The 26,215-nt window shown below is 47.3% G+C and overlaps 1 protein-coding gene across 1 annotated transcript in view; it reads right to left on the reverse strand.

Annotated features, from left to right (window-relative positions):
• Positions 1-283: 283 nt before the first annotated feature.
• The window catches only part of LOC144732225 (secretagogin-like), a 59,712-nt gene continuing 33,780 nt past the window's right edge, over positions 284-26,215 (reverse strand). Inside the window, exons 6-12 of the mRNA XM_078613625.1 lie at positions 23,810-23,866; positions 18,848-18,925; positions 15,906-15,961; positions 13,757-13,811; positions 10,377-10,436; positions 976-1,044; positions 284-418 (exon numbers count right to left, since the gene is read on the reverse strand). Of these exons, the coding sequence (XP_078469751.1) occupies positions 284-418; positions 976-1,044; positions 10,377-10,436; positions 13,757-13,811; positions 15,906-15,961; positions 18,848-18,925; positions 23,810-23,866 (510 nt within the window). The remainder of the gene's footprint in view (positions 419-975; positions 1,045-10,376; positions 10,437-13,756; positions 13,812-15,905; positions 15,962-18,847; positions 18,926-23,809; positions 23,867-26,215) is intronic.

The following is a 26,215-nucleotide window of genomic DNA, read 5'->3' on the forward strand; positions in this document are numbered from 1 at the left end:
GCTAGGAATATACTCTCTCATATACTCTCTCCCAAGGAGCTCGCAAGCGCGGTCACGGCTCCGCCGCCTCGACCGGCAGATCGGTCCCTCGCGCAGAGCGCAATGACAGCAACAAAAAAAAATAAGTGAAGATAAGCTGACGGATTACGCTCGACGTTTCCGAGAGCAGAATGACTTTGAAACGCCGGGATTTTCGTTTCGCCTGGCACGGAGCCGTGGGTTTGGTGGTGGTGCGGGGGGGGGGGGGGGGTGGTGGGGGGGTGGAGGGTGGGGGGCTCGCGTCTTAGTCCAGGGGCCTGAAGCGTAGGCCGAGGCAGAGGGCGAGCTCGGTCTTCTGGATCTTTCCGTCGCGGTTCAGGTCACAGTGCTCCATGAGGACCTCGCGGAACTGGTCCAGGTCGGTGCCGCTCATGTTGGGCTGCGACGGGGACGGCAACGGCGGCACGGCAAGGGGAGACACAAGTATGTACGTCCATCGATCTGACTCGAGCAGAGACAAAAGCGCCCGGGGTACGCACGTATGTCGAACTTCTCTCGCTCGACTTGTGTGTGGCCACCGCTCCCCCCCTCAACTCTGAATGCCTCCCCCCTGTGGAAAGGGACGCTGCTTCCTCCCTGAAGACACCGAGCGACGTGCACTTTTAAATCGTCTCGGTTGAACAATCGATTTCTTTAGAAGTGCGCGTTGCGATTGGCACGCTTGGATACGTACGGTGCGTTAGAAGTTCAACAAACAGTACACACACGTTCTTTCTCTCTCTCTCAATTGTCCCCTCGCCCTCTCTGCCCTCCTCTCATCATCGTCACTACTCCCTTTATCTCCCTTTGCGCCGGGAACACGGCGTGGTGCTGGCCACCCACCCCATCCTGTACCCTGACGGCCTTCGCAGGTGCTACAGAACTTGCACCGACAGTCTGCCAAGGCTATATACGAGGTCATCTTTGTCTCTTTTTTTATACAGGGTGGTTCCATACCTTGACAAGACCGATCATGTCTTTCACAAATCCATCGACTTCCGGGCCCTCCAGCTCTCCAGTCTTGCTCTGAGAACAACAACAACAACAATCCATGATCCAGGTTTTTTTGGGGTTAGATCGCGTAAATATATATATGTGTCGTTAAACCCGCCACCACCCGACACAGCCAATTAGTGCCTAGTGTGTAGTGTATAGTAGTGTAGTGTATAGTGTAGTGTATTGTGTATAGTAGTGTAGTGTATAGTGCAGTGTATAGTGTAGTATAGTACAGCACTAGTGTATAGTGTAGTGTATAGTGTAGCATACTAGTACAGTACACCCGTTGTGTGTTGGAGAGCCAAGCCACAATATTTACAATCTGAGTACGAGTGGACTTCTCCACAAATCTGACTGGCGCCTGATGAAGCTGGTTGTAACTACTGGCGAAACGTCGCTCTCCAACACATTGGAGAGCCAGGCACAACATTTACGATCTGCGTGCGACGTTTCGCCAGTAATTACAACCAGCTTCATCAGGCGCCAGTCAGATTTGTGGAGAAGTCCACTCGTACTCAGATTGTAAATATTGTGGCTTGGCTCTCCAACACACAACGGGTGTGCTGTACTAGTATGCTACACTATACACTACACTATACACTAGTGCTGTACTATACTACACTATACACTGCACTATACACTACACTACTATACACAATACACTACACTATACACTACACTACTATACACTACACACTAGTGCTGTACTAGTGACGAATTGGCCACGTTCTGTTTACGTGACAACCCTTACTAGTTGGCTGTGTCGGGTGGTGGCGGGTTTAACGACACATTTATATATTTACACGATCTCACCCAAAAAACCTCTATTATGGATGATATTGGTCGCGAAAGCCTACGTGTTAAACTAACAACAATAATAACAACAACGTCACTAATGCCCCCCCCCCCACCGCCCCCCATTGTTCTGAGCCAGCGAAACTTGAGCACCAATTGCTGTTAGCGAGCGCCTATTAAGGGCGCGATGTCTCGCCAACTGGACTGGGAGAATTTGGGATGTCGCCAGCAAGAGGCCCGGCTGGACCCCACCACGACAAAGATCCCTCGCCACCACCCCTCCTTCTCTCCCTGCGTAGAGTCTTTAACACGACCACTGGGCGGGCAACAGCCCCGTTAAATTGTCATGTAAAGCCGCAATAAATATATCAACTCGAGTGAAATTAGATAGAGAATAAGGAGGGGAGGGGGGGAGTTTGCCTCGCACGCAATCACAAAGCCGCGTGCTGCAGGCGAAGGTGATGCGTTATTTATAAATGTGTCGTAACCCTCCACCACCTGACACGGCCAAACAGTAAAAAAATGTGTCACGTTTTCAAAGGACAAATTAATTGACTTCTTTAAAAAAAACCTATATTATGAATACTATTGGTCGCGAAAGCCTACGTGTTAAATTGAAGGTGATGCGTTATTTATAAATGTGTCGTAACCCTCCACCACCCGACACGGCCAAACAGTAAAAAAAATGTGTCACGTTTTCAAAGGCCAAATTAATTGACTTCTTTAAAAAAAAAAAAACCTATATTATGAATAATATTGGTCGCGAAAGCCTACGTGTTAAATTGAAGGCGATGTGGTTCGTTCGGTTCTTGCACGTGGGCACGTGTGGAACTTCTCTCGCACCGTACGTATCCGGCCGTGATGGCCGGAGGTGCGGTGGAAGAGCCGCTGTTCTCGGCAACTTGCCGGCTGAACGGAGTTCGGTTGAAAACCGCGAGACCGCATCGAAGTGCAAGAGAGGGGAGCAGGGAGGAAGGTCACCACCTATCCGTGGCAACCCCTTCACTATCCTCTCCTCCAGTGGACATTGATTTTTCAGAGCATTCATGAGTGCATTTAGGCACCCCCCCCCCCCCTCTCTTTCCCTCCTCCCCCACCCCTCTCGTGTTTCCTTCTACAGGGCTATCAGAGCGCAGGAAGACACCAGGGGGCTGTTCTAGAGTTTATTGGAGAATATTCTTAGGTTTTTTCGGTAAAGTCACGTATTTTTATTTTACTTTTATTAATTAAAATTTTTTACCTACGTGACTTTCAGACAACCCAGCGGCCTGGGTTGTCTGAACATCAAATACTGCGCGCAATCGGTGCCGTCTCAGTTGAAAGGGCGCAGCGAAGGGCGAGAAGGAGAGAGAGAGAGGTGGGTGCGGGAGACACTGCTCGTTCCGTCTCACCCAAAGACAAATGTCCCCCGTGTAGCCTCAACAGACTGTAGGGGCAAGTGCGGTTAGCGAGCACCTATTAAGGCCAGAACGGCACATGAGGGGGTGGGTGGCCAACACCGCGTCCGGCCGCGTTTGTCTCCCCAGTGGCGATGTTTACACATAGTACCAGGTACTCATTTGAGGCCAAGTCGACCTAGGGGGAAGCCCAGGACCGGTTCAGATAATCGTCACCGGTGTTGGCCGCGAGCGAGAATCGAATTCGGGTTCGCCGGGTTCATAGCGCAGCGTAGCGCTAACCGCTACACTACCGCTCCCCACCATTCTGTTCTGTCTCCACCACACACCCGCCCCACACACACCCCCCACACACACCCCCACACACCCCACACACACACCCCCCACACACACCCCCCACACACACTCCTCACACACACCCCCACACACACATCCCACACACACCCTCACACACCTCCACACACCCCCACACACACCACACACACATCCCACACACACCCTCACACACCCCCACACACCCCCACACACACCCCACACACACCCCCCACACACACATCCCACACACACCCCCCACACACCCCCCCACACACCACCCCCACACACCACCCCAACACCCCCCCACACCCCCCCCCCCCCCACACGCCCGCCCACACACACGAAGGACAAAAAACACACGCCACGGTTCTGTCCCATAACGGACTGTTGGGGCAATGGGGCCTCGCTAACGGAGGCACCAACGTGGGCGGTGCACGGCGCACACGCGGGTTGTCGTGGTGCGGCCAGGTTCCATTCGTGCCCGCCTTTGTATCCCTGCCGTGGATGTGCGTGTCCTCAATGCATTCGTCAATAACACTGTGGCATTGATAAACCAAAAAATGTGCTCTAATTATAATTTACATTTATTCGGAAAGCCGCTAAGGTCTAAAGTCGACTTGCAAGAGGGACCACGCGCTTCTGCCGATGGCTTTTCTCCAAAGCACATCAGAAAGTCAAATTCCTAAAACGTAAGCCTCTCTAAAAAATTCATTTTATTTTAATGCCACACAGCGTTGTTATTGATGGTACGTTTTGAATATTTCTCGTTGCTTGCTGCTTTGCACACACCACTGGTAACGGAGCAGCAGCAGCAGCGTCGCGAAATTATTGGCTTCACAGAAGTGAATATTTACCCAGGCCCAGATGTGTCTCGGCAAAACAAAACGCGGGATCGACTTCAACCTCCTGATGTCTCATCAGCAGCGAGGCTATCGGTGGACGGTCACGTGGCCCCACAGCCCAGATGCCCGTGGTGGGTCTACGAAGCAGTCGATTTAGAAATATAAAATATTCTAAAAAATAAATGTATTACTATCTGACAAAAATAACACAATACCGTCTGAATGTAAAACGCAAAGGAGCGCAGGATCTAAACCACCCAATTAAAAATGTTGCAAACCTTTTCAGTGCCAGTAGATAATTTGTATTTAGTTTAGTTTGAAAGCTGTTAATGCTTGTTTTTTGTTATTGTAAATATCCGAGCCTCCTTTGAATTCCGGTGGAAAATTCTGTGCCATTGGCGGCTGTTGCCGAGGCGTTGGCGGGGTGGGGGGCAGGGGGGGTGCAGGTTTGTTTGAAGAGCTCTTGCGGAGTAACAAAGATAAAGATCCCCCGTATAGCCTTAACAGGCTGTTGGGGCAAGTGCTGTTAGCGAGCACCTATGAAGGCCGGAACGGTACACGAGGGGGTGGGTGTCGAGCACAACGCCCGACCGCCTTTGTCTCCCCCGTGGCGATGTTTACCAACTACACCGGGTACTCATTTGAGGCCGAGTCGACCTAGGGGGAGGCCCAAGGACCGGTTCAGATGATCGTCACCGGTGTTGGCCGTGAGCGGGAATCGAACTCGCATGGCCGGGTTCGCAGTGCAGCGCGCTAACCGCTGCGCCACCGCTCCCCACAAGTAACAATCACACAAAGACAAAGATCCCCCGTGTAGCCTTCGCAGGCTGTTGGGGCAAGTGCTGTTAGCCAGCACCTATGAAGGCCGAAACGGTTAGCGCGCCACCACTCCCCACAAGTAACCAGCACACGAACACACGCACACGCATGCCGCACGTTTGATGCCTGAACACAAAGGGAGTCGCTTTTGGAGTTGCGCCGTCTCACCGTGTGTGCGCGCGCGTGGCCTTGATCCTGTCCGGCCGTGTGAGGGAGCGGTGGTGTAGTGGTTAGCGCTACGCTCCGCTACGAACCCGGCGAACCCGAGTTCGATTCCCGCTCACGGCCACCAACAAACCGTGACGATTATCTCAAACGGTCCTGGGCCTCTTCCTCGGTCAACTCGCTCTCAAATGAGTTCCTGGCGAGGCGTGTAAACACGGCGGCGTGCTGCGCTAGTGACGAATTGGCACGTTCTGTTAAACGTGACAAACCTCACTAATTGGCTGTGTCGGGTGGTGGCGGGTTTAACGACACCCGAAAAATAACGTCTATTATGGATTATGCATTAGCTACTTTAGATGTGAAGCTTTCGTGACTGCAGGAATCCATACTCTTTGGTTCTATCGGTAAAGTCACGTAGGTAGAAAATTAAATAAATCGCCGTTTTATTTTATCATTTTATTTTATACCGACGTGACGTCACCGAAAGAAGCAAAGAGTATAGTAGCTCTACTCTTAGGTTTTTGTCGGTAAAGTCACGTAGGTAAAAAAAATAATGAATGAAAATAACTCAATTAAATCACGACGTTTTGGAGGCAACACAAGTCTCCGTCTTCATGTGGGACCGTCACAACTACATTTACTGTATCAAGTGAAGAGAAATCCAAGAGACAAGATCTTAAATACTGGTTAAGGGGAGGGGGAGGAGCTTAACTCAACGTGTCAGTCAGGGACTGACTGCCACATTTAGATCTAGAAGTATAGTATCTACTTTTCGATTTAAAGCTTTCGTGACTGCAGGGATTCATCTTCTTGGTTCTTTCGGTAAAGTCACGTAGAAGGGAAATAATAAAATAATAAAAATAAAACAATAAAATTCTCACGACGTTTCGATTCCAATTTGCTTGCTGTGGTTTTCACACCTGATGATGATGATTGCTTGTGTTGCAATCGAATCGTCGTGAGAATTGTATTGTTTAATTTGTATAATTTTATTATTTCCCTTCTACGCGCCAGACGCTGTCTTTCCAACAGACCTGTTCTTCACCTGAGGACGGCTGCTTGCGTTGTGGCCGAAACGTCGTGAGAATTATTTTACTATGTTTTATTTTTATTATTTTATTATTTCCCTTCTACGTGACTTTACCGAAAGAACCAAGAAGATTATTTTATTATGTTTTATTTTTATTATTTTATTATTTCCCTTCTACGTGACTTTACCGGAAGAACCAAGAAGAAGTAGCTACTTTGTTCATATCTTTGTCCCGGACGTGAAAACGCGTGCTTTAGTCGACGCAAACAAGGTTCACACTGACATCAAACAACAAACTCCCGTGTTGCGTGGCTCTGCCTTGAGGATGGCTCGGGACCCGAGTCCCCCAACTTTGGAGAGACTCGGGGGGTCATCCAGCACGAGCAGCGTCAAGAGCCGTCTCGCCTACGAGTCAAACGGGGCTCGCGGCGTGCGCGGAGCGGTGGTGCAGCGGTTAGCGCTGCGAACCCGGTTCCATCCCGAGCTCGACTCGCCGCTCGCGGCCAACGCCGGCGACGATTGTCTCTGCCGGCCTTGGGTCTCCCCTAGCTCTGCTCGGCCTTAAAACAATTATTGGTTTGCGGCGTGTAAACGTTGTGGGGAGACAAAGGCGGTCGGGCGTGGTGCTGGACCACCCACCCCTCCGTGTACCGTGGCGGCCTTCATTAGGTGCTCGCTAACAGCACTTGCCTCCGAAAGTCTGTCGAGGCTATACGGGAAGGGGGGAGGTGTGGATCTTTGTCTTTGTGAAGGGGGCTAATGAAAATATGCCAATTGGCAGCTTGGAGACAGCCGCCCTCTGGGAGTAGCAGCAGCAGCAGGAGGAGGAGGGTGGACGAGCGACGCCGGGGCGTAGCGTGGGTGGCATAGACCCCGGTTCAAGGAAGCAAACGAAATGGGAAGAAGCCGTGGGGGGAGGGAGGGGGCACTTCCCAATCCCCCCCCCCTCCTCGTAGCCCAGCGCCTGCCCCACCCCCCGGCCTGCGTGAGCCTCGCTCCCAGTGCAGTTGCACAGCCTGCACACTCGACAGCGACGCTGCAATCATCCCCAACTCTCGTGTTTGGGCCTCGGATCCTTCCCCTTCTGCCCCCCCCCCCAGCCTGTTACCCAACGACCGTCGATCGGCAGTCCCTTCTTTGCGCACCCATCGTACACACGCGGTGGTCGCCGCGAATGAACCACACGAACGAACCACACAAATTAACCACCACAAATTAACCACACAGATGAACTACAAATTAACCACACAAATAAACCACACAGATGAACTACAAATAAACGACATAAATAAACGACATAAATAAACCACACAAATTAACCACACAAATTAACCACACAAATAAACCACACAGATGAACTACAAATAAACGACATAAATAAACCACACGAATTAACCCCCACAAATAAACCCCACGAATGAACCACACACATAAACCACACAAATAACCCCCACAAATTAACCATACAAATTAACCACACAAATAAACCCCACGAATGAACCACACACATAAACCACACAAATAACCCCCACAAATTAACCACACAAATTAACCACACAAATAAACCCCACGAATGAACCACACACATAAACCACACAAATAACCCCCACAAATTAACCACACGAATGAACCACACAAATAACCCCCACAAATAACCCCCACGAATTAACCACACGAATTAACCACACAAATTAACCACACAAATAACCCCCACGAATTAACCACACAAATTAACCACACAAATTAACCACACGAATTAACCACACAAATTAACCACACAAATTAACCACACAAATAACCTCCACAAATAACCCCCACGAATTAACCACACAAATTAACCACACAAATTAACCACACGAATTAACCACACAAATTAACCACACAAATTAACCACACAAATAACCCCACAAATAACCCCCACGAATGAACCACACAATGCCACCTCGCCAAGGAGCATAACGCACCATCACGCAAAACTTCGGGTCATTCTCGCAGCAGCAGCAGCAGCGGCATCGGCGGCTTTCGGCTCAGCCGTCGAACAACCGCAGTGGTCGCAGCATCGTCGCCAGCGCTTTCAGATGCGCTTTCGGCGGCCGTCTGGAACGCTCTTCCTTCCGATATTCGGAAGCCATGGGGAGCTATGCCACTTTTAAATCATCGAGATCGACAAACGAATTCCACATGTTGCCCGCGCTGCCCAGAGACGGGGTAAAAGTGTAAGAGGCAATTTATTTAATCGCGGAGCCCTCACGCGGAGGAAGCTACCGGAGAAACAATAAGACAGACAAGAACGACTTTCTGCCCATCGCGGGCAGTCCGTCAACGCGAAAATCCCCATTTAAAACGAATTGAAAATCGGGGGGAGATAAGGAGATTAAAAAATAGATATATTTTTAAAAATAATTAAAAAATACAATCCTCAGCGCCACGCGCTGCGGTCAATTAATCTGAGCGGGCGCTTCAAGTTGTCTCTTCGCAGCTGTCAGACTTGGCGAGTGGGTTCGGTTTTGACACGAAGTGGTTTTTCTCCTTCGATTCTCGAGCGAAGCGTTGCACCAGCCGTTGTCCCGCCAATCAAAACGTGTTTTTGTTTTCTCTCGAGACGCGTTATTTCCTCCGCGTAAACTATCGGTACGGGATTATTTTTTCGATTTAAAGCTTTCGTGACTGCAGGGATTCATCTTCTTGGTTCTTTCGGTAAAGTCACGTAGAAGGGAAATAATAAAATAATAAAAATAAAACATCATAAAATAATTCTTACGACGTTTCGGCCACAACGCATGCAGCCGTCCTCAGGTGAAGAACAGGTCTGTCGGAAAGACAGTGTCTGACACTGTCTGACACTGTCTTTCCGACAGACCTGTTCTGACACTGTCTGACACTGTCTTTCCGACAGACATGTTCTTCACCTGAGGACGGCTGCTTTCGTTGTGGCCGAAACGTCGTGAGAATTATTTTATTATTTTATTATTTCCCTTCTACGTGACTTTACCGAAAGAACCAAGAAGATGAAGGGGATTATTATTTTTTTACATCGCAGGGATTTGCCGGAGGTGGCTTTTGGGAGGCCCTCATCCAGCCAGCAGTGGATTGACCACGGCTCACGATGACGACGCAATACATGTGTAGAGGAGTAAAATGGGGACGTGACGTCAGGTGTGCCGTTCAGTGCGATGACGTCACGTCTCCTAGGGCACTTAAGGGATACACCGTGACGTAAGCGGGGTCACTGTGGATACGGGTAGAGTAAGCAGAGTGGCGGCGGTGTGCGTACACCGGTTTAGCGCGCCGCGCGGCAAGCCTGAAGCCTTCCCTTTTAATCAAATCACATTAAGCAGAGTGGTGAAGTATGGTCAAAACACCCCCCCCCACCGCCCCTATGACTGACACGGCACGCGGGGGGGGAGGGGCCTTCATCAAGTGGCGGTAATGATGACGATTGCTATTTAAAGCTTTCGTGACTGCAAGGATTCATCTTCTTGGTTCTTTCGGTAAAGTCACGTAGAAGGGAAATAATAAAATAATAAAAATAAAACATAATAAAATAATTCAATTTCGATTTAAAGCTTTCGTGACTGCAGGGATTCATCTTCTTGGTTCTTTCGGTAAAGTCACGTAGAAGGGAAATAATAAAATAATAAAAATAAAACATAATAAAATAATTCAATTTCGATTTAAAGCTTTCGTGACTGCAGGGATTCATCTTCGTGGTTCTTTCGGTTAAGTCACGTAGAAGGGAAATAATAAAATAATAAAAATAAAACATCATAAAATAATTCTCACGACGTTTCGGTCACAACTCAAGCAGCCGTCTGCAACGCAAGCAGCCGTCTGCTTGCGTTGTGGCCGAAACGTCGTGAGAATTATTTTATGTTTTATTTTTATTATTTTATTATTTCCATTCTACGTGACTTTACCGAAAAAACCTAAGAAAATGACGATTGCTGCTTAACGCGGTAAAAAAACAGACGCGGGATGTATTCGAAAGTGAACACTCACCACGTCGTAATGGGCGAAGATCTTCTCAAAATCAGCTCTCCGCTGATCCATTCCCGAATCCTGGCAGCGATGGAGAGAGACGGCAGAGTGTGAGGCTTAGGACGACGAAAACAACGCACATTCCTCTCTCAATCATCAATCACCCCCCCCCCCCCCACCGCATAAGACCTTTAATCAGTCCGTAATTTTAATCCATTACAGCATGTCCTTTTTATATGCGGAGTGAAACGTAACATAATTGGGTTGTCAGAAATTTTTTACAATTTTTTTAATTTCCAAGCCAGCTTGACTGACGTTAGACGCGGGTACGGAAATCTTCTGCCGTGAGAGTTATCTTCTTCTGCCGTGAGAGTTACCATCTTCTGCCGTGAGAGTTATCATCTTCTGCGAGTTATCTTCTGCCGTGAGATTTATCCCCGGGTGGCTGCTCGCCCACGATGTCCGACGTTTCGCTCCGCGTGCCGGGGAGATTCGCCAGGTCAAGCGAACGCTCTTAAAAGAAGCACGCAGCACGTGCGGCGAAGAGTCGGCTTGTAATTAAGTAAGAAACAAACATTGAAGGGCAATTTGTAAATCAACTGCCAGATGACGGCCTCCCCACACCGTGCCTGGTCATGGAGGGGGTGGGGGAGGGGTGGATTTGGCCATACTTCTCCACGCTGGTCATTGCAAGTGCACGCTGGTGAAAGAAGGGAAGGGGAGGAGGGAGCAGGTGCGGGAGGGGTGAGTGGGGAGCCTCAAATATCACTCGCCACCGATGATACCCGACGCCGGGTATCGAACTCGGAGCGCCAAGTCAGGAGCGCGGTGAGCTAACCACTGCGCCACCACTCTACCCACGAGTGGATACGGGCTGACACGTGGATTTTTATTTAATGGTCGATACATAACTATTTTACAATTTTTAATTTTACCAGGTAAGGCCCACTGAGCTATGTAGCTCTTTTACACCAGCCCACAGGGGATTATTGTGTCCGTCCGTCGTGCATCAAAAATGGGAGGGGTGGGGCTGGGTGGGGAGGGTGGGGAGGGGCTGGGTGGGCTGGGTGGGGTGGGGCTGGGTGGGGTGGGGCTGGGTGGGGAGGGGCTGGTCAGCCCGTGGTGCCCTGAAACGTTTAACCTACTCACGCCGGCTTGTGCCCGGCGAATGACCGAGCAACCCAACGTTCCTACCAGCTCCCTCCGCAGGAATGTGTTTCAAAAACGACCTGACCACGAATGATAGCTCAACGAAGTGGCCTATCACATGGAAATGTATACCTGACAAATACTCTAAACGCGTGGTGATGTTGAATCTAAATGTGTGAGGCAAAAACCAGAGGACCCGGAGAAAAATCCACGCGACCACGAGGAGAGAGAGAGAGAGACAAGACACGCCAACTCCAAATACACAGCAGGTGTCAGGGTCGGGATCGAACCCACGACCTCCTGTAGACCAGGCGAGGTAGTTAACATCTCCTAGCCACCGTGATGATGATGAGAGAGAGAGACACGCAAACTCCAAATATACAGCAGGCGTCAGGGTCGGGATCGAACCCACGACCTCCTGTATACCAGGCGAGGTAGTAAACATCTCCTAGCCACCGTGATGATGATGAGAGAGAGACACGCAAACTCGAAATATAAAGCAGGCGTCAGTGTCGGGATCGAACCCACGACCTCCTGTATACCAGGCGAGGTAGTAAACATCTCCTAGCCACCGTGGCGCTATGAACGATGTTCGTACGTAGTTCGCTGTGTAGATGGTTAGCTGCGTGACGAGTCTGAAAGAGCCTGTCCGAGTCTAAACGTGTTTGGGCAAGTGCGCTCGCACACGCCAATGTCATCTTGTTGATTTGTTTTCTTCTAATCAAATGAAATTCAACACCGAGGATGGCAACTTTCGTGAACAACTCGTCTGCTCTCGATGTTTGGCCACGGAATATTTCACGGTTCACTCGTGGTTATTGTTTCTGTGCCCATTAAACGTCGTAAAAATAATAAAGTCAATTCCACACTTTTTAATAGGCCTTTTTCGCGCGGACTATTTATACTATTTATATTATTTATACTATTTATATGCCCCACACAGAGCTTGCATGGCATGCCAATCAAATCAAAACGTTTAATTCTCAGAGGCGTAAAAAGCTGAATTTAGCGAAAATATGAATTTAAATTAATGATGGTTTGTGTGTGTGTGTGCAGTCATTGCTGTCCTTGACATCCGGACACATACGATGAGCACGGTTGGCTACGCACGTTACGACAGAAGTTCAATGTACATACATACAATGTGCATACATACAATGTGCATACATACAATGTGCATACATGCAATGTGCATACATGCAATGTGCATACATGCAATGTGCATACATACAATGTGCATACATACAATGTACATACATACATTGTGCATACATACAATGTGCATACGCTCTGGAACTCGCCCTCACAAGGACGTAGAGCCGGGAGTTCCAGAGTCCCACCACTGGCCCTCACATCGTCCCAGGGTCCTCAGATGGCTGGTCTCGGGTCTTGGGTCTTGAGCTACAACTGGCCTCGATCGTCCAGGGAGCTGCCCTTTTATGCCTCGTCCCCAACGAGGGGTGGGGTTGTGTGCGCCCCCAGGTACATACAATGTACATACATACAATGTACATACATTGAGTCGGTGCACACGAGAACACGATTTGAAGACGGGCGACTTCTTCCCAAGATTGAGGATTGATAATAGGTTATTCCCCTTTTTCTGGCAACAAAAACCGGTGTTAAGATGAAACACCAAACTGAAACTTTTTACAAGGAATTACGTGTGCATTAACCACAATGCTTGTGGTCAGAATGCAAACAAAAAATATACTCTGATAATATATGCATTGTCTTTGAAACTGATTGGTCCACACCAGAGACAGCTTTCTTTTGAGCCTCGTCTCAAACGGTGTAAGACCAGAGGACGCCAAAAGGCGTACACCTGGAGACCAATCAGTTTCAAGGACAATGCCAAGATATTATCAGAGTATGTTTTTGTTTGCATTCTGGCCACAAGCATTGTGGGTAATGCAGACATGATTCCCTGTAAAAGGTTTCAGTTTAGTGTTTTAACATTTAAACACCGTTTTTTGTTGCCAGAAAAAAGGGGAAAAAACCTATTATCATATTTTGGTACTGGCAAAGGAGGTCCCATGATGAAGATGAGTATTGTTTGTAGTATCATAGTCCGCTCATCTTGCCGAGCCAACCGATGACAGCCGCTTCATCAGCAGCGTGGAGGAAGGGCCCTGACACCATCTGACACCACCTGACACCACCTGAGTGCACCTGAGTCAGTCTACCGGTGAGAGGGGCACGCGTGACAATGTGGTGATGATGATGATGATGACAACAATAAGGCACATCACCTCCATGGCTTCCATTCTGAATTGCAGCAAAAAATTATCTTGCAGTGAGAGAATTCTGCAACAAAACAATAACAACATCAGAATAATAATTACAATATATTTTTAAAATCTCTTTTTTTAACCTGCTAAGAGTGTTGGGGGAAGGTTGTTAGCGAGCACCTATTAATGCCAATAAATGCGCACGCTTACGAAGATAAAGATCCCCCATATAGCCTTAACAAACTGTAGGGGCAAGGGCTGTTCGCGAGCACCTATGAAGGCCGGAACGGTACACGAGGGGTGGGTGGCCAGCACCACGCCCGACCGCCTTTGTCTCCCCAGTGGCGATGTTTACACACCACACCGGGTACTCATTTGATGCTGAGTCGACCTAGGGGAGGCCCAGGACCGGTTCAGATAATCGTCACTGGTGTTGATCGTAAGCGGGAATCGAACTCGGGTCGCCAGGTTCGTAGCGCAGAGCGCTAACCGCTCCACCACCACTCCCCGCTACACACACACAAACACACACACAGACACACACACACAGACACACACACACACAAAAGACGCAATGTCATTGTCGCACACAAATAACACCCCACCACACTCAGCCACGCATCAGGTGTCCCGTAATGAGCGGCACAATCTCTCAGAGCCACACAGCGCCACGTACAAATTGCACAGCTAACGACTCCATTCGACCACGTCTATTATATAACACACTGCGCAATGGGATTGACTAAGGTGCACAATACTTGTTTAAGCAATAACCGGCAAATATTTAGACAGATTACGCCGGGCTCTTTGAAGTTGAACAACTTTTTTTTTCTGCCACTGGCTTAATATCCCCATTAAAGAAAAAGTGTGACATTCAAACATGCAAGCGCTGCATAGATGAGAGGGCAGTGCTGTTTATAGATTAACCATTATATTCTTGGTTCTTTCGATAAATCACGTAGAAGGGAAATAATAAAATAATACAATTAAATCAATAAAATTCTCACGACGTTTCGATTGCAACACAAGCAATCGTCATCAGGTGTGAAAACCACAGCAAGAAAATGTGAATCAAAACGTCGTGAGAATTTTATTGTTTTATTTTTATTATTTCCCTTCTACGTGACTTTACCGAAAGAACCAAGAAGATTAATCCCTGCAGTCACGAAAGCTTTTAATCGAAAGATTCACTATTGTTTTAATAAAAAGCCTAGCAAACGACGCTATCACTAACAGAGATGCTGCAGCAATTCTAACAGTTAACAATGCTTACCCCGAGCTCTCAAACTCTGATGGTGCATTGTCTTTGAGTTGTGCGCCTTTTGGCGTCATCTGGTCCAACCCATGTGAGACTAGGCTCTAAGGAAAGCTGTCTCGGGTGTGGACCAATCAACTTCAAGGACAGTGCATATATTATCAGAGTTATGTTTTTTGTTTGCATTATGGCTGCAGGTATTGTGGTCTATGCAAACATGACTCCTTGTAAAAAAGGTGTCAGTTTTGTTGCCAGATAGAAGGGTAAAAAACAAGTATCAACCCTTATGGGTGTTGCGGCCAGCACCACGCCCGGCCGCCTTTGTCTCCCCAGTCCTGATCTCTGCACACCGCACCGGGTACTCATTTGAGTCCGAGTCGACCTAGCGGAGGCCCAGTCGACCCGCGTTGACTGAACGACTGAACAGATGAGCGAATGCATATAAATGAGTTGACGGATGAGGCAGTGAGTGAATTATTCATGGGTGGGTAAACGAAGTTCATTGTTCTACATGGCAACAAAACAAGGCCCCGTTTTAATCATTCAGTCGACGGAATGAGTGGCCGAACGAGCGAGTGAATAACTTAATGAATGAGCGAGCGAATGAATAAATTATCTGCAAGTGGATAAGCATCCATACCTATCTTCTTGGTTCTTTCGGTAAAGTCACGTAGAATGCAAATAATAAAATAATAAAAATAAAACAAATAATTCTCACGACGTTTCGGCCACAACGCAACAGACCTGTTCTCCACCTGAGGACGGCTGCTTGCGTTGTGGCCAAAACGTCGTGAGAATTATTTTATTATGTTTTATTTTAATTGTTTTATTATTTCCCTTCTACGTGACTTTACCGAAAGAACCAAGAAGATGAGTCCCTGCAGTCACGAAAGCTTCAAATCGAAACATCCATACCTAGCCATGTCCGTGAGATCCAAGCGTCCGTCTTGATTCCGATCAAACAGCTTCATCTGAAATCGTTTCGCACAACCGACAGTGTCACACAAACACGCGCCTTTCACCGGCTCAGCCGGCAGGCCGTGACGCAGCTGCTGAGTGCGCAGGCGGTCCAACTGCACCGCGGTTGGGGAGATGCGGAGGGGGGGCGTTTCTCTACGGGCCGGATTCGAACCCAGGTCCTCAGCGTTGCCGGTTCGTGTGTCTCACAACCCCGCGAGCCAAACGGCCACCTCTCAAAATGAACATTTGCGCGAAATGATTTGGAGTGCTCTTTTTTTTTTTAAACATTCGTGTTAGAAACAAACGAATACAAAATCTCAAGAGCTGGTGCAGGGGGGGGGAGGGGGAAGTCTGCGTCGAGCCGGCTACAAGTCAAGCGGCGTAATGGGACAGAAATTTAATCTCATCATGGGACCTCCTTTGCGATTACCAAAATATACCAATAGGGTTTTTCCCCTTTTTTCTGGCAACACAACTGGCACCTTTTGCAAGGAATCATGTTTACATTAACCACAATACTTGCAGTCAAATGCAAACAAAAACACAATACTCTGATAATGTATGCATTGTCTTTGAAACTGATTGGTCCACACCAGAGACAGCTTTCTTTGGAGCCTCGTCTCATATGGTGTTCAACCAGATGACGCCAAAAGGCGCCATATGAGACGAGGCTCCAAAGAAAGCTGTCTCTGGTGTGGACCAATCAGTTTCAAAGGCAATGCATACATTATCAGAGTATTGTGTTTTTGTTTGCATTTGACTGCAAGTATTGCGGTTAATGTAAACATGATTCCTTGCAAAAGGTGTCAGTTTTGTTGCCAGAAAAAAAGGGGAAAACCTCTATTGGTAAATTTAATCTCGTAACGAGCGGCGGATATTTGAACCGCTCCGGGAAGAGACGCGGGTCGCCTCGATCGCTCTCGTGAGGGTGTTTAACCGTGGGCGCCGAGTCGGATCGCTCGATCACTGCACGACGACCGGTGAACGGCACGAGAGGATTTGAAACAGCACGAAAATCGGTGAACAGCACGACAGCCGGGGAAGGGCACATTCCTCAATTGCACTGCGTGGCCATGAAAAAAAAATTAACCCGTAAAAACAAAGTTTTTCACTATAAATTCTTTATATGCGTGGCATCGGTTTTATTGTATTATTTATTTCTGTTTTTTTTTAGTAAGAGTTTCATTTTATCACATTGGTATTTTAAATAAAATATGAAAAAAAAAAATTCCTAAAAAGTGGAACATTTTGGAAAAAAAATGTCACGAAAATAAATTGTCACGCACAACGAGTCTGTGTGCAAATTATCAGCTCGATTGGATCACGGGAAGTGGGTTAAAAAACGACCGAAAGATTTGCACGGTCATAAGCGCGCAAGCAAGCAAGCAAGTGAACTTAATATAAAGGATTTAAAAACATCGGCGACGATTCGGGCAATGGCCCTGCTTCATAGCCCATCGAGCGAGGTTATTTAGTAAGTTTTAAGTTTTGTTCATTGTGCTTGTGCCACCACTGCCACCACAACAACAGCAGCAATCACAACATAACTATTTCGATTTCAAATGTGAAACGAGTATCATGTAAAAAATGTCATTACAATTCCCATTAAAAGTACATTACGTACACTTTTAAAAACCGATGGAATCAAACAGAGTGAGCGTGGGTGCAAAGAAATTGTAAATGCACGCTTTTCGACGGCCGGCAAACGTTGATCAAAGGTTTCGAAACAACAATTCTCCGAAGGAATAAGAAGCATAAGAAGAAGACTTAAAAAAACGGGTGGTGAAAAGCAAAAAAAACGGCGATAAATCGAGAAAGAAAAAAAACACACAAACTTTTGAAATACGTGGTCAACCAGGTTAGTGTCTGACTGTGTTTTTGGCCGACTGGTTTTGCATCACGTGATGTTTCTAAGGTTTGTTGAGTTCTCATCTCCCATCTTCTTGTTGTTGTTTGCCTCCGTGTAGTTTACCGTTGTCTGTGTGGGCTGTGTGCTTGGTGTCCCCCTGTGTGTTCCCTTGCTGTGTGTTGTGCCCCATTTCCACCTGATGATGATTGATTGTGTTGCGTTCGAAACGTCGTGATTTTTTTTAATTTTATTCAGTGAAATTTTATTTTATTCCATTGGAACCTCATTTGCCAGTAGCAAAATATGATAGTTGTTTTTTTATCCTTTTATCTGGCAACAAAACTGACACCTTTTTTACAAGGAGTCATGTTTGCATTGACCACAATACCTGCAGTCGGAATGCAAACCAAAAAACGCGCCTTTTGGCGTCATCTGGTCCAACACCACGTGAGACTAGGCTCTAAGGAAAGCTGTCTCGGGTGTGGACCAATCAATTTCAAGGACAGTGCATACATTATCAGACTTGTGTTTTTTGTTTGCATTCCGACTGCTGGTATTGTGGCCAATGCAAACATGACTCCTTGTAAAAAAAAAGGTGTCAGTTTTGTTGCTAGATAAAAGGGTAAAAAAACAATTATCATTATTTTATTTCATCTTCTTGGTTCTTTCGGTAAAGTCACGTAGAATGGAAATAATAAAATAATAAAAAATACAACATAATAAAATAATTCTCACGACGTTTCGTGAGAATTATGATGTTTTATTTTTATTATTTTATTATTTCCCTTCTACGTGACTTTACCGAAAGAACCAAGAAGATGAATCCCTGCAGTCACGAAAGCTTAAAATCGAAAATTATATTATTGCTACATACGTGACTTTACCGAAAAAAACCAACGAGCACAGTAAATTCTGCAGTCACGAAAACTTCAATCCTACGTTACGCGACACACAAACTTAACAAAACAATCCTGGGCCGCTGACGTGTCCCACGGCACCTCGTGCCCGTTGAGGACAGACGGAGCACGAGAGACGCTGGCGCCCGTACCATCGAGTCGGTGTACTCGTCCAGCTTGCCGCTGGTCACATCCCGATGGTGCTCCACGCAGAGGTCGCCCAGGAAGTTCTACGAGCCGCGCGCACACACACACACAAAGATCAAAGAAGTATTTGATCCCCTGCTGATTTTGAACGTTTGCCCACTGACAAAGAAATGATCAGTCTATAATTTTAATGGTAGGTTTATTTGAACAGTGAGAGACAGAATAACAACAACAAAAATCCAGAAAAACGCATGTCAAAAATGTTATAAATTGATTTGCATTTTAATGAGGGAAATGAGTATTTGACCCCCACTCAATCAGAAAGATTTCTGGCTCCCAGGTGTTTTTATACAGGTAACGAGCAGAGATTAGGAGCACCTCTTAAAGGGAGTGCTCCTAATCTCAGCTTGTTACCTGTATAAAAAACACCTGTTCACAGAAGCAATCAATCAATCAGATTCCAAACTCTCTACCATGGCCAAGACCAAAGAGCTTTCCAAGGATGTCAGGGACAATATTTTAGACCTACACAAGGCTGGAATGGGCTACAAGACCATCGCCAAGCAGCTTGGTGAGAAGGTGACAACAGTTGGTGCGATTATTCGCAAATGGAAGACGCACAAAAGAACTGTCAATCTCCCTCGGCCTGGGGCTCCATGCAAGATCTCACCTCGTGGAGTTGCAATGATCATGAGAACGGTGAGGAATCAGCCCAGAACTACACGGGAGGATCTTGTCAATGATCTCAAGGCAACTGGGACCATAGTCACCAAGAAAACAGTTGGTAACACACTACGCCGTGAAGGACTGAAATCCTGCAGCACCCGCAAGGTCCCCCTGCTCAAGAAAGCACATATACATGCCCGTCTGAAGTTTGCCAATGAATATCTGAATGATTCAGAGGACAACTGGGTGAAAGTGTTGTGGTCAGATGAGACCAAAATGGAGCTCTTTGGCATCAACTCAACTCGCCGTGTTTGGAGGAGGAGGAATGCTGCCTATGACCTCAAGAACACCATCCCCACCGTCAAACATGGAGGTGGAAACATTATGCTTTGAGGGTGTTTTTCTGCTAAGGGGACAGGACAACTTCACCGCATCAAAGGGACGATGGACGGGGCCATGTACCGTCAAATCTTGGGTGAGAACCTCCTTCCCTCAGCCAGGGCATTGAAAATGGGTCGTGGATGGGTATTCCAGCATGACAATGCCCCAAAACACACGGCCATGGCAACAAAGGAGTGGCTCAAGAAGAAGCACATTAAGGTCCTGGAGTGGCCTAGCCAGTCTCCAGACCTTAATCCCATAGAAAATCTGTGGAGGGAGCTGAAGGTTCGAGTTGCCAAACGTCAGCCTCGAAACCTTAATGACTTGGAGAAGATCTGCAAAGAGGAGTGGGACAAAATCCCTCCTGAGATGTGTGCAAACCTGGTGGCCAACTACTCTGTGATTGCCAACAAGGATTTTGCCACCAAGTACTAAGTCATGTTTTGCAGAGGGGTCAAATACTTATTTCCCTCATTAAAATGCAAATCAATTTATAACATTTTTGACATGCGTTTTTCTGGATTGTTTTGTTGTTATTCTGTCTCTCACTGTTCAAATAAACCTACCATTAAAATTATAGACTGATAATTTCTTTGTCAGTGGGCAAACGTACAAAATCAGCAGGGGATCAAATACTTTTTTCCCTCACTGTAGCTGTGATTAAATAAAGCATCAAAGGGCAAATTTCAAACAGAAACTAAAAATGGTAAATTATAGGTTGTTCATGACTATCCAGACGGCAGCGCGATAAATGTCAAGATAAAAGCCCCTGGCTATAGCCCTCTGCTAAATCATCACTCGAACGTGAGAAATCTTCAAAAGTTCCCTCTTGGCCAAACTCGAACATCGATGGAAAAAAATCTGGAACTTACAACTTGATCAATTGCTCAAATCTGAAAATTATTCCACGTGCATTCATTTGTTGTGCCGTTTGTTGTCCAGAATGTATGTTTTAGTTGTTGTTCGTGTGACAATGTAAGTAAATAGGATTTCTATAACATATTATGTCTTCTTGGTTCTTTCGGTAAAGTCACGTAGAAGGGAAATAATAAAATATAATAAATAAAACATAATAAAATAGTGAGCTTTATTTTATTATTTTTCTTTTTCTTTTATTTTTTTATTATTTCCCTTCTACGTGACTTTTACCGAAAGAACCAAGAAGATGAATCCCTGCAGTCACGAAAGCTTTAAATCTAAATTTTACCGCTACTTTGTCTAATCAAACCCGATGTATTTATAAACGTAATGTTTTTGATTTGCGATTAAGAACAAAATGGGTGCAAGGCTGCAGTCGAGGTTAAGAACTACTCCTCGAGACGGTGCGTGCGAGTGTCAGCCACCCCGAGTGGGTGCAGGGGTCGCGTGACCCCATCGCACAATACAATGTCGACCAAGCCACATCACACACAAAAAAAAGGCATTGATTCTTACTCGCACGTGCTGGTCGATGGGTATGTATTGATTGTGAGCTGAAATAATTTATACGTGATGGATGTTCCTCCAACTTATATGATTCTGGGTGAGATCGCGTAAATATATAAATGTGTCGTTCAAACCCACCACCACCCGACACAGCCAACTAGTAAGGGTTGTCACGTGAACAAAACGTGGCCAATTCGTCACTAGTTCAGCACTAGTGTGTAGTGTATAGTAGTGTATTGTGTATAGTAGTGTAGTATATATTGTGTAGTGTATAGTAGTGTAGTGTATAGTGTAGTATACTAGTACAGCACTAGTGTATAGTGTAGTGTATAGTAGTGTAGTGTATAGTGTAGTGTATAGTGTAGTGTATAGTGTAGTGTATAGTATAGTGTATAGTATAGTGCAGGGGTCGGCAACCAAAATAACAAGAAGAGCCATTTCTTTCCAATTCGGTACAAAATTCAGTATTTCAAGAGCCGCAATGCATCTGAGTACATACTGTACATACGTACATATCGTCCAGAAGCAGCCCGTAAAGAGCCGCATGCGGCTCCGGAGCCGTAGGTTGCCGACCCCTGGTATAGTGTATAGTAGTGTAGTGTATAATGTAGTATACTAGTACAGCACTAGTGTATAGTGTGGTGTATAGTAGTATATTGTGTATAGTAGTGTAGTATATAGTGCAGTGTATAGTGTAGTATACTAGTACAGCACTAGTGTATAGTGTAGTGTATAGTAGTGTATTGTGTATAGTAGTGTATAGTGTAGAGTATAGTAGTGTATAGTGTATAGTAGTGTATAGTGTAGAGTATAGTAGTGTATAGTGTAGAGTATAGTAGTGTATAGTGTAGTGTATAGTAGTGTATAGTGTAGTGTATAGTGTAGTGTATAGTGTAGTGTATAGTCATGTAGTGTATAGTGTAGTGTACTAGTACAGCACACCGGTGTGATGGAGAGCCAAGCCACAGCATTTACAATCTGAGTACGACGTTTCGCCAGGCGACGGCTGTCACCTGATGAAGCTAGTTGTAATTACGACACTTTTATATGTTTACGCGATCTAACCCAACAAAACCTATACTATGGATGATATTGGTCGCGAAAGCCTGCCGCGTATTAAACTGATATGATACTAAAAAATGTCCAGTCAGGTGGCCGAGCGGCCCAGTGAACATGCCAAATATTGGGCCAACGTCGGCACACGGTTGGAACCGTCAGCCGAACGTCGCGCCAACGTTGCACCAACGTCCGCCTCGTGGTGGCCCCACGTCCCATGATCACTCAGGGGGGTAGAGCGAGCGGCTCGCAATCAGGGAGGTTGCGGGTTTAATTCCCGGTAGTGGGTTGACTGGTGCCAATCATCCCTCCCTCCCGCGGGGGGATGATAAAATGAGCACCACCTAGGGGAGGAAGTCAACAGCGGTAGTCCTATTCAGATAGACTCGCCCCCGCCATAGGAATGTGGAATTTCCACCAATGGTTCAATGCTGTAAAAGGGTAAAAGGTGCAGCCCACACTTTGTTTGTTCCCACCACTGCTGGCAGAAGGGGCCTACACTGGATGCAGGCAAAGGTGGGATTGGCAGATCGTACAAGGATCACCACGTGTTGAAGCCAACACCGACAAGAGTGATGAGTTGGTTGTCGTGGAAGGGAGTAGAGAAAGTAGGTTGAATGTGGGTGGTTGGTTTTCACCGGGCACTCTGCTTTCCTTTTATTTGTTTTTTAAAAGAGGACCATGCCACATCGAGATGTTTGACCGAATTCCATTGGGACGTTTGACAGAATTCCGTTGGGATGTTTGATCAATTCCATTGGGATGTTTGATCAATTCCATTGGGATGATTGACCGAATTCAATTGGGATGTGTGAACAATTCCATTGGGATGTTTGATCAATTCCATTGGGATGTTTGATCAATTCCATTGGGATGATTGAACAATTCCATTGGGATGTTTGATCAATTCCATTGGGATGTGTGAACAATTCCATTGGGATGATTGAACAATTCCATTGGGATGTGTGAACAATTCCATTGGGATGTTTGAACAATTCCATTGGGATGTTTGATCAATTCCATTGGGATGTTTGACCGAATTCCATTGGGATGTTTGACCGAATTCCATTGGGACGTTTGACCGAATTCTATTGGGACGTTTGACCGAATTCCATTGGGATGTGTGATCAATTCCATTGGGATGTTTGACCGAATTCCAGTGTGATGTTTGACCAAATTCCAGTGTGATGTTTGACCAATTCCATAGAATGTTTGACCAATTCAATTGGGATGATGTTTGACTCAATTCCAATGGTACACATGACCAATTCCATCCCTGAGTTTGTGGCTGCACGTGGCCAGGAAACCGGAGAAAACCCCCAACAGCACACGTACGAGATCGGGTGCGTCTCAGGGCGAGTCAAAGATTCACCTCGTCGTGTGAAACGCAAAGTTAAAATTCGTCACGCCGCGCGATTGATTTCCCCCGTGTTGCTCACCCGGAGTTCCATGGCTGAGATGTATCCGCTGTGATCAGTGTCGTACTTCCTCCAAATCTAAAGAGACACGCCGCGGGGCACGTCGCCACAGTGTTACGCGGCATTGTCCGATAGCATTTGTTCGTACGAGAGAGACGAGAGAGACGAGGGAGAGAGAGAGAGAGAGAGGCACGGCAAGATGGTCGTTGTTGTTTCCAGGCACCACGGTGGCTAGGAGATGTTAACTCCCTCGCCTGGTATGCAGGAGGTCGTGGTTTCGCTCCCGGCCCTGACACCTGCTGTAGATTTGGAGGTTGCATGCCTCTCTCATTATTATCATCATCACCACGTTGTCTAGGAGATGTTAACTTTCTCGCCTGGTATACAGGAGGTCGTGGTTTGGATCCCGACCCCTGCTGCTGTAAATTTGGAGTTTGCGTGTCTCTCTCTCCCCATAGTCGTGTGGATTTTTTTCCCCTCGCAACATTAAGAATCAACATCACGCGTTCAGAGTATTTGGCTGCTATAAATTTCCGGACGATAAGCCACTCCCCGTTGAGCTTCCATTTGAGGCCAGGACACTTCTGAAAATAGAACAGCACAGCTCAGTGTGCCTTACCTGCAAAAATTTTAAATCGTTTTTGTTCAGTTTAATGACATCCACCTTCTAGTGTGCAGTGCCGAAGGACGGCATTGCGCACATGAAGGGAGTGGGCGGCCAGAACCACGCGCGGCCGCCTTTGTCTCCCGAGTGACGATATTTACACATCGCAACGGCCTCGGGGAGATGCAGGTTCGGATCAAATATTAGTCAGTTACATTGGCAGCCGTCAGCGGGACCGGATTCATAGCGCGGTGCGTTAACCACTGCGCCACCGCTCCCCCCCTCCCCTACGCGCGCACGCACACTGCGGAGATACAAAGACAAAGATCCCCCGTGTAGCCTCAACAGACTGTAGGGGCAAGTGCTGTTAGCGAGCACCTATGAAGGCCGGAACGGTACACGAGGGGATGGGTGGCCAAGCACCACGCCCGACCGCCTTTGTCTCCCCAGTGGCGATGTTTACACACCGCACCCACACTCATTTGAGGCTGAGTCGACCTAGGGGAGGCCCAGGACCGGTTCAAATAATCGTCACTGGGTAGCCGGGTTCACAGCGCAGCGTAGCGCTACCCGCTACACCACCACGGAGATACACAACCATCGTCACGCGGACGAGCGCACAATGTAAACAAAAAACTTAGTTTTTCTTTCACATTTCAAACATCTCCCTCTTTGCATACGAACGTGTCACGCATGTCCTCATTCCCCTTCATCCCTCTCGGGCGCTCCTGGGAGCCAACTAAACCCCCCCTTCCACCACCCCTCTAACATCGAGAGCCAGGCGCTGTTTAATTAGAGACTCTTCCCTGGGAGCTCGTCAAGGTCCATCCACGGCTCCCAACGCAGCCCACGCACCGTCCCTGTTCATCACAGACCACGTCCGAACCGTGGGGGATCCATTTAATAAAAATTTTACATTTGAATTATTAAAAAAAAAATACATCGGCCCTACGTATACCTTTCATTGCTTATCTCGCCAGCGGCGCAGACCTCGGTTTAATTAATAGATCCACGTTTTGTTGTTGTTGTTGTTGTAAAATATGTCATTTAATTCGCTCAATGCGAACGACTAATCGCTCGGCAAAAAAACAAAAAATCCCAACGCGTTCGGATTTCCCTGATCCGCGCTTTGATTCGAGCCGCCGTGTGCGTTCGCTAATCGTCGCCATCACTCGCCATGATCTACCCACTGCTGGATGAAGGCCACCACCCCCCCCCCAACACTTCCCAACGTTCCACCCCCACCGCACCCCTTCACAAGCCATCGCCATCTCTCAGTCTAGGAATGCAACAAAGACAAAGCTGCCCCGTGTGGCCTCAACGGACTGCTGGAGTCAAGTTGCTGTCAGTGAGCAGCGGCGTCGATGAAGGCACAATCCACCCAAGCATCGCACCGTCTCGCTCATGCACACACACCAGATGATCATCACCGCACCGTCTCGCTCCTGCACACACACCAGATGATCATCACCGCACCGTCTCGCTCATGCACACACACCAGATGATCATCATCGCACCGTCTCTCTCCTGCACACACACCAGATGATCATCACCGCACCGTCTCGCTCATGCACACACACCAGATGATCATCACCGCACCGTCTCGCTCATGCACACACACCAGATGATCATCACCGCACCGTCTCGCTCCTGCACACACACCAGCTGATCATCACCACTCCGTCTCGCTCCTGCACACACACCAGCTGATCATCACCACTCCGTCTCGCTCATGCACACACACCAGATGATCATCACCGCACCGTCTCGCTCCTGCACACACACCAGCTGATCATCACCACTCCGTCTCGCTCATGCACACA

This window comes from Lampetra planeri, chromosome 42, assembly GCF_965212315.1.
Source record: "Lampetra planeri chromosome 42, kcLamPlan1.2.h2, whole genome shotgun sequence".
Classification (NCBI taxonomy): Eukaryota; Metazoa; Chordata; class Hyperoartia; order Petromyzontiformes; family Petromyzontidae; genus Lampetra; species Lampetra planeri.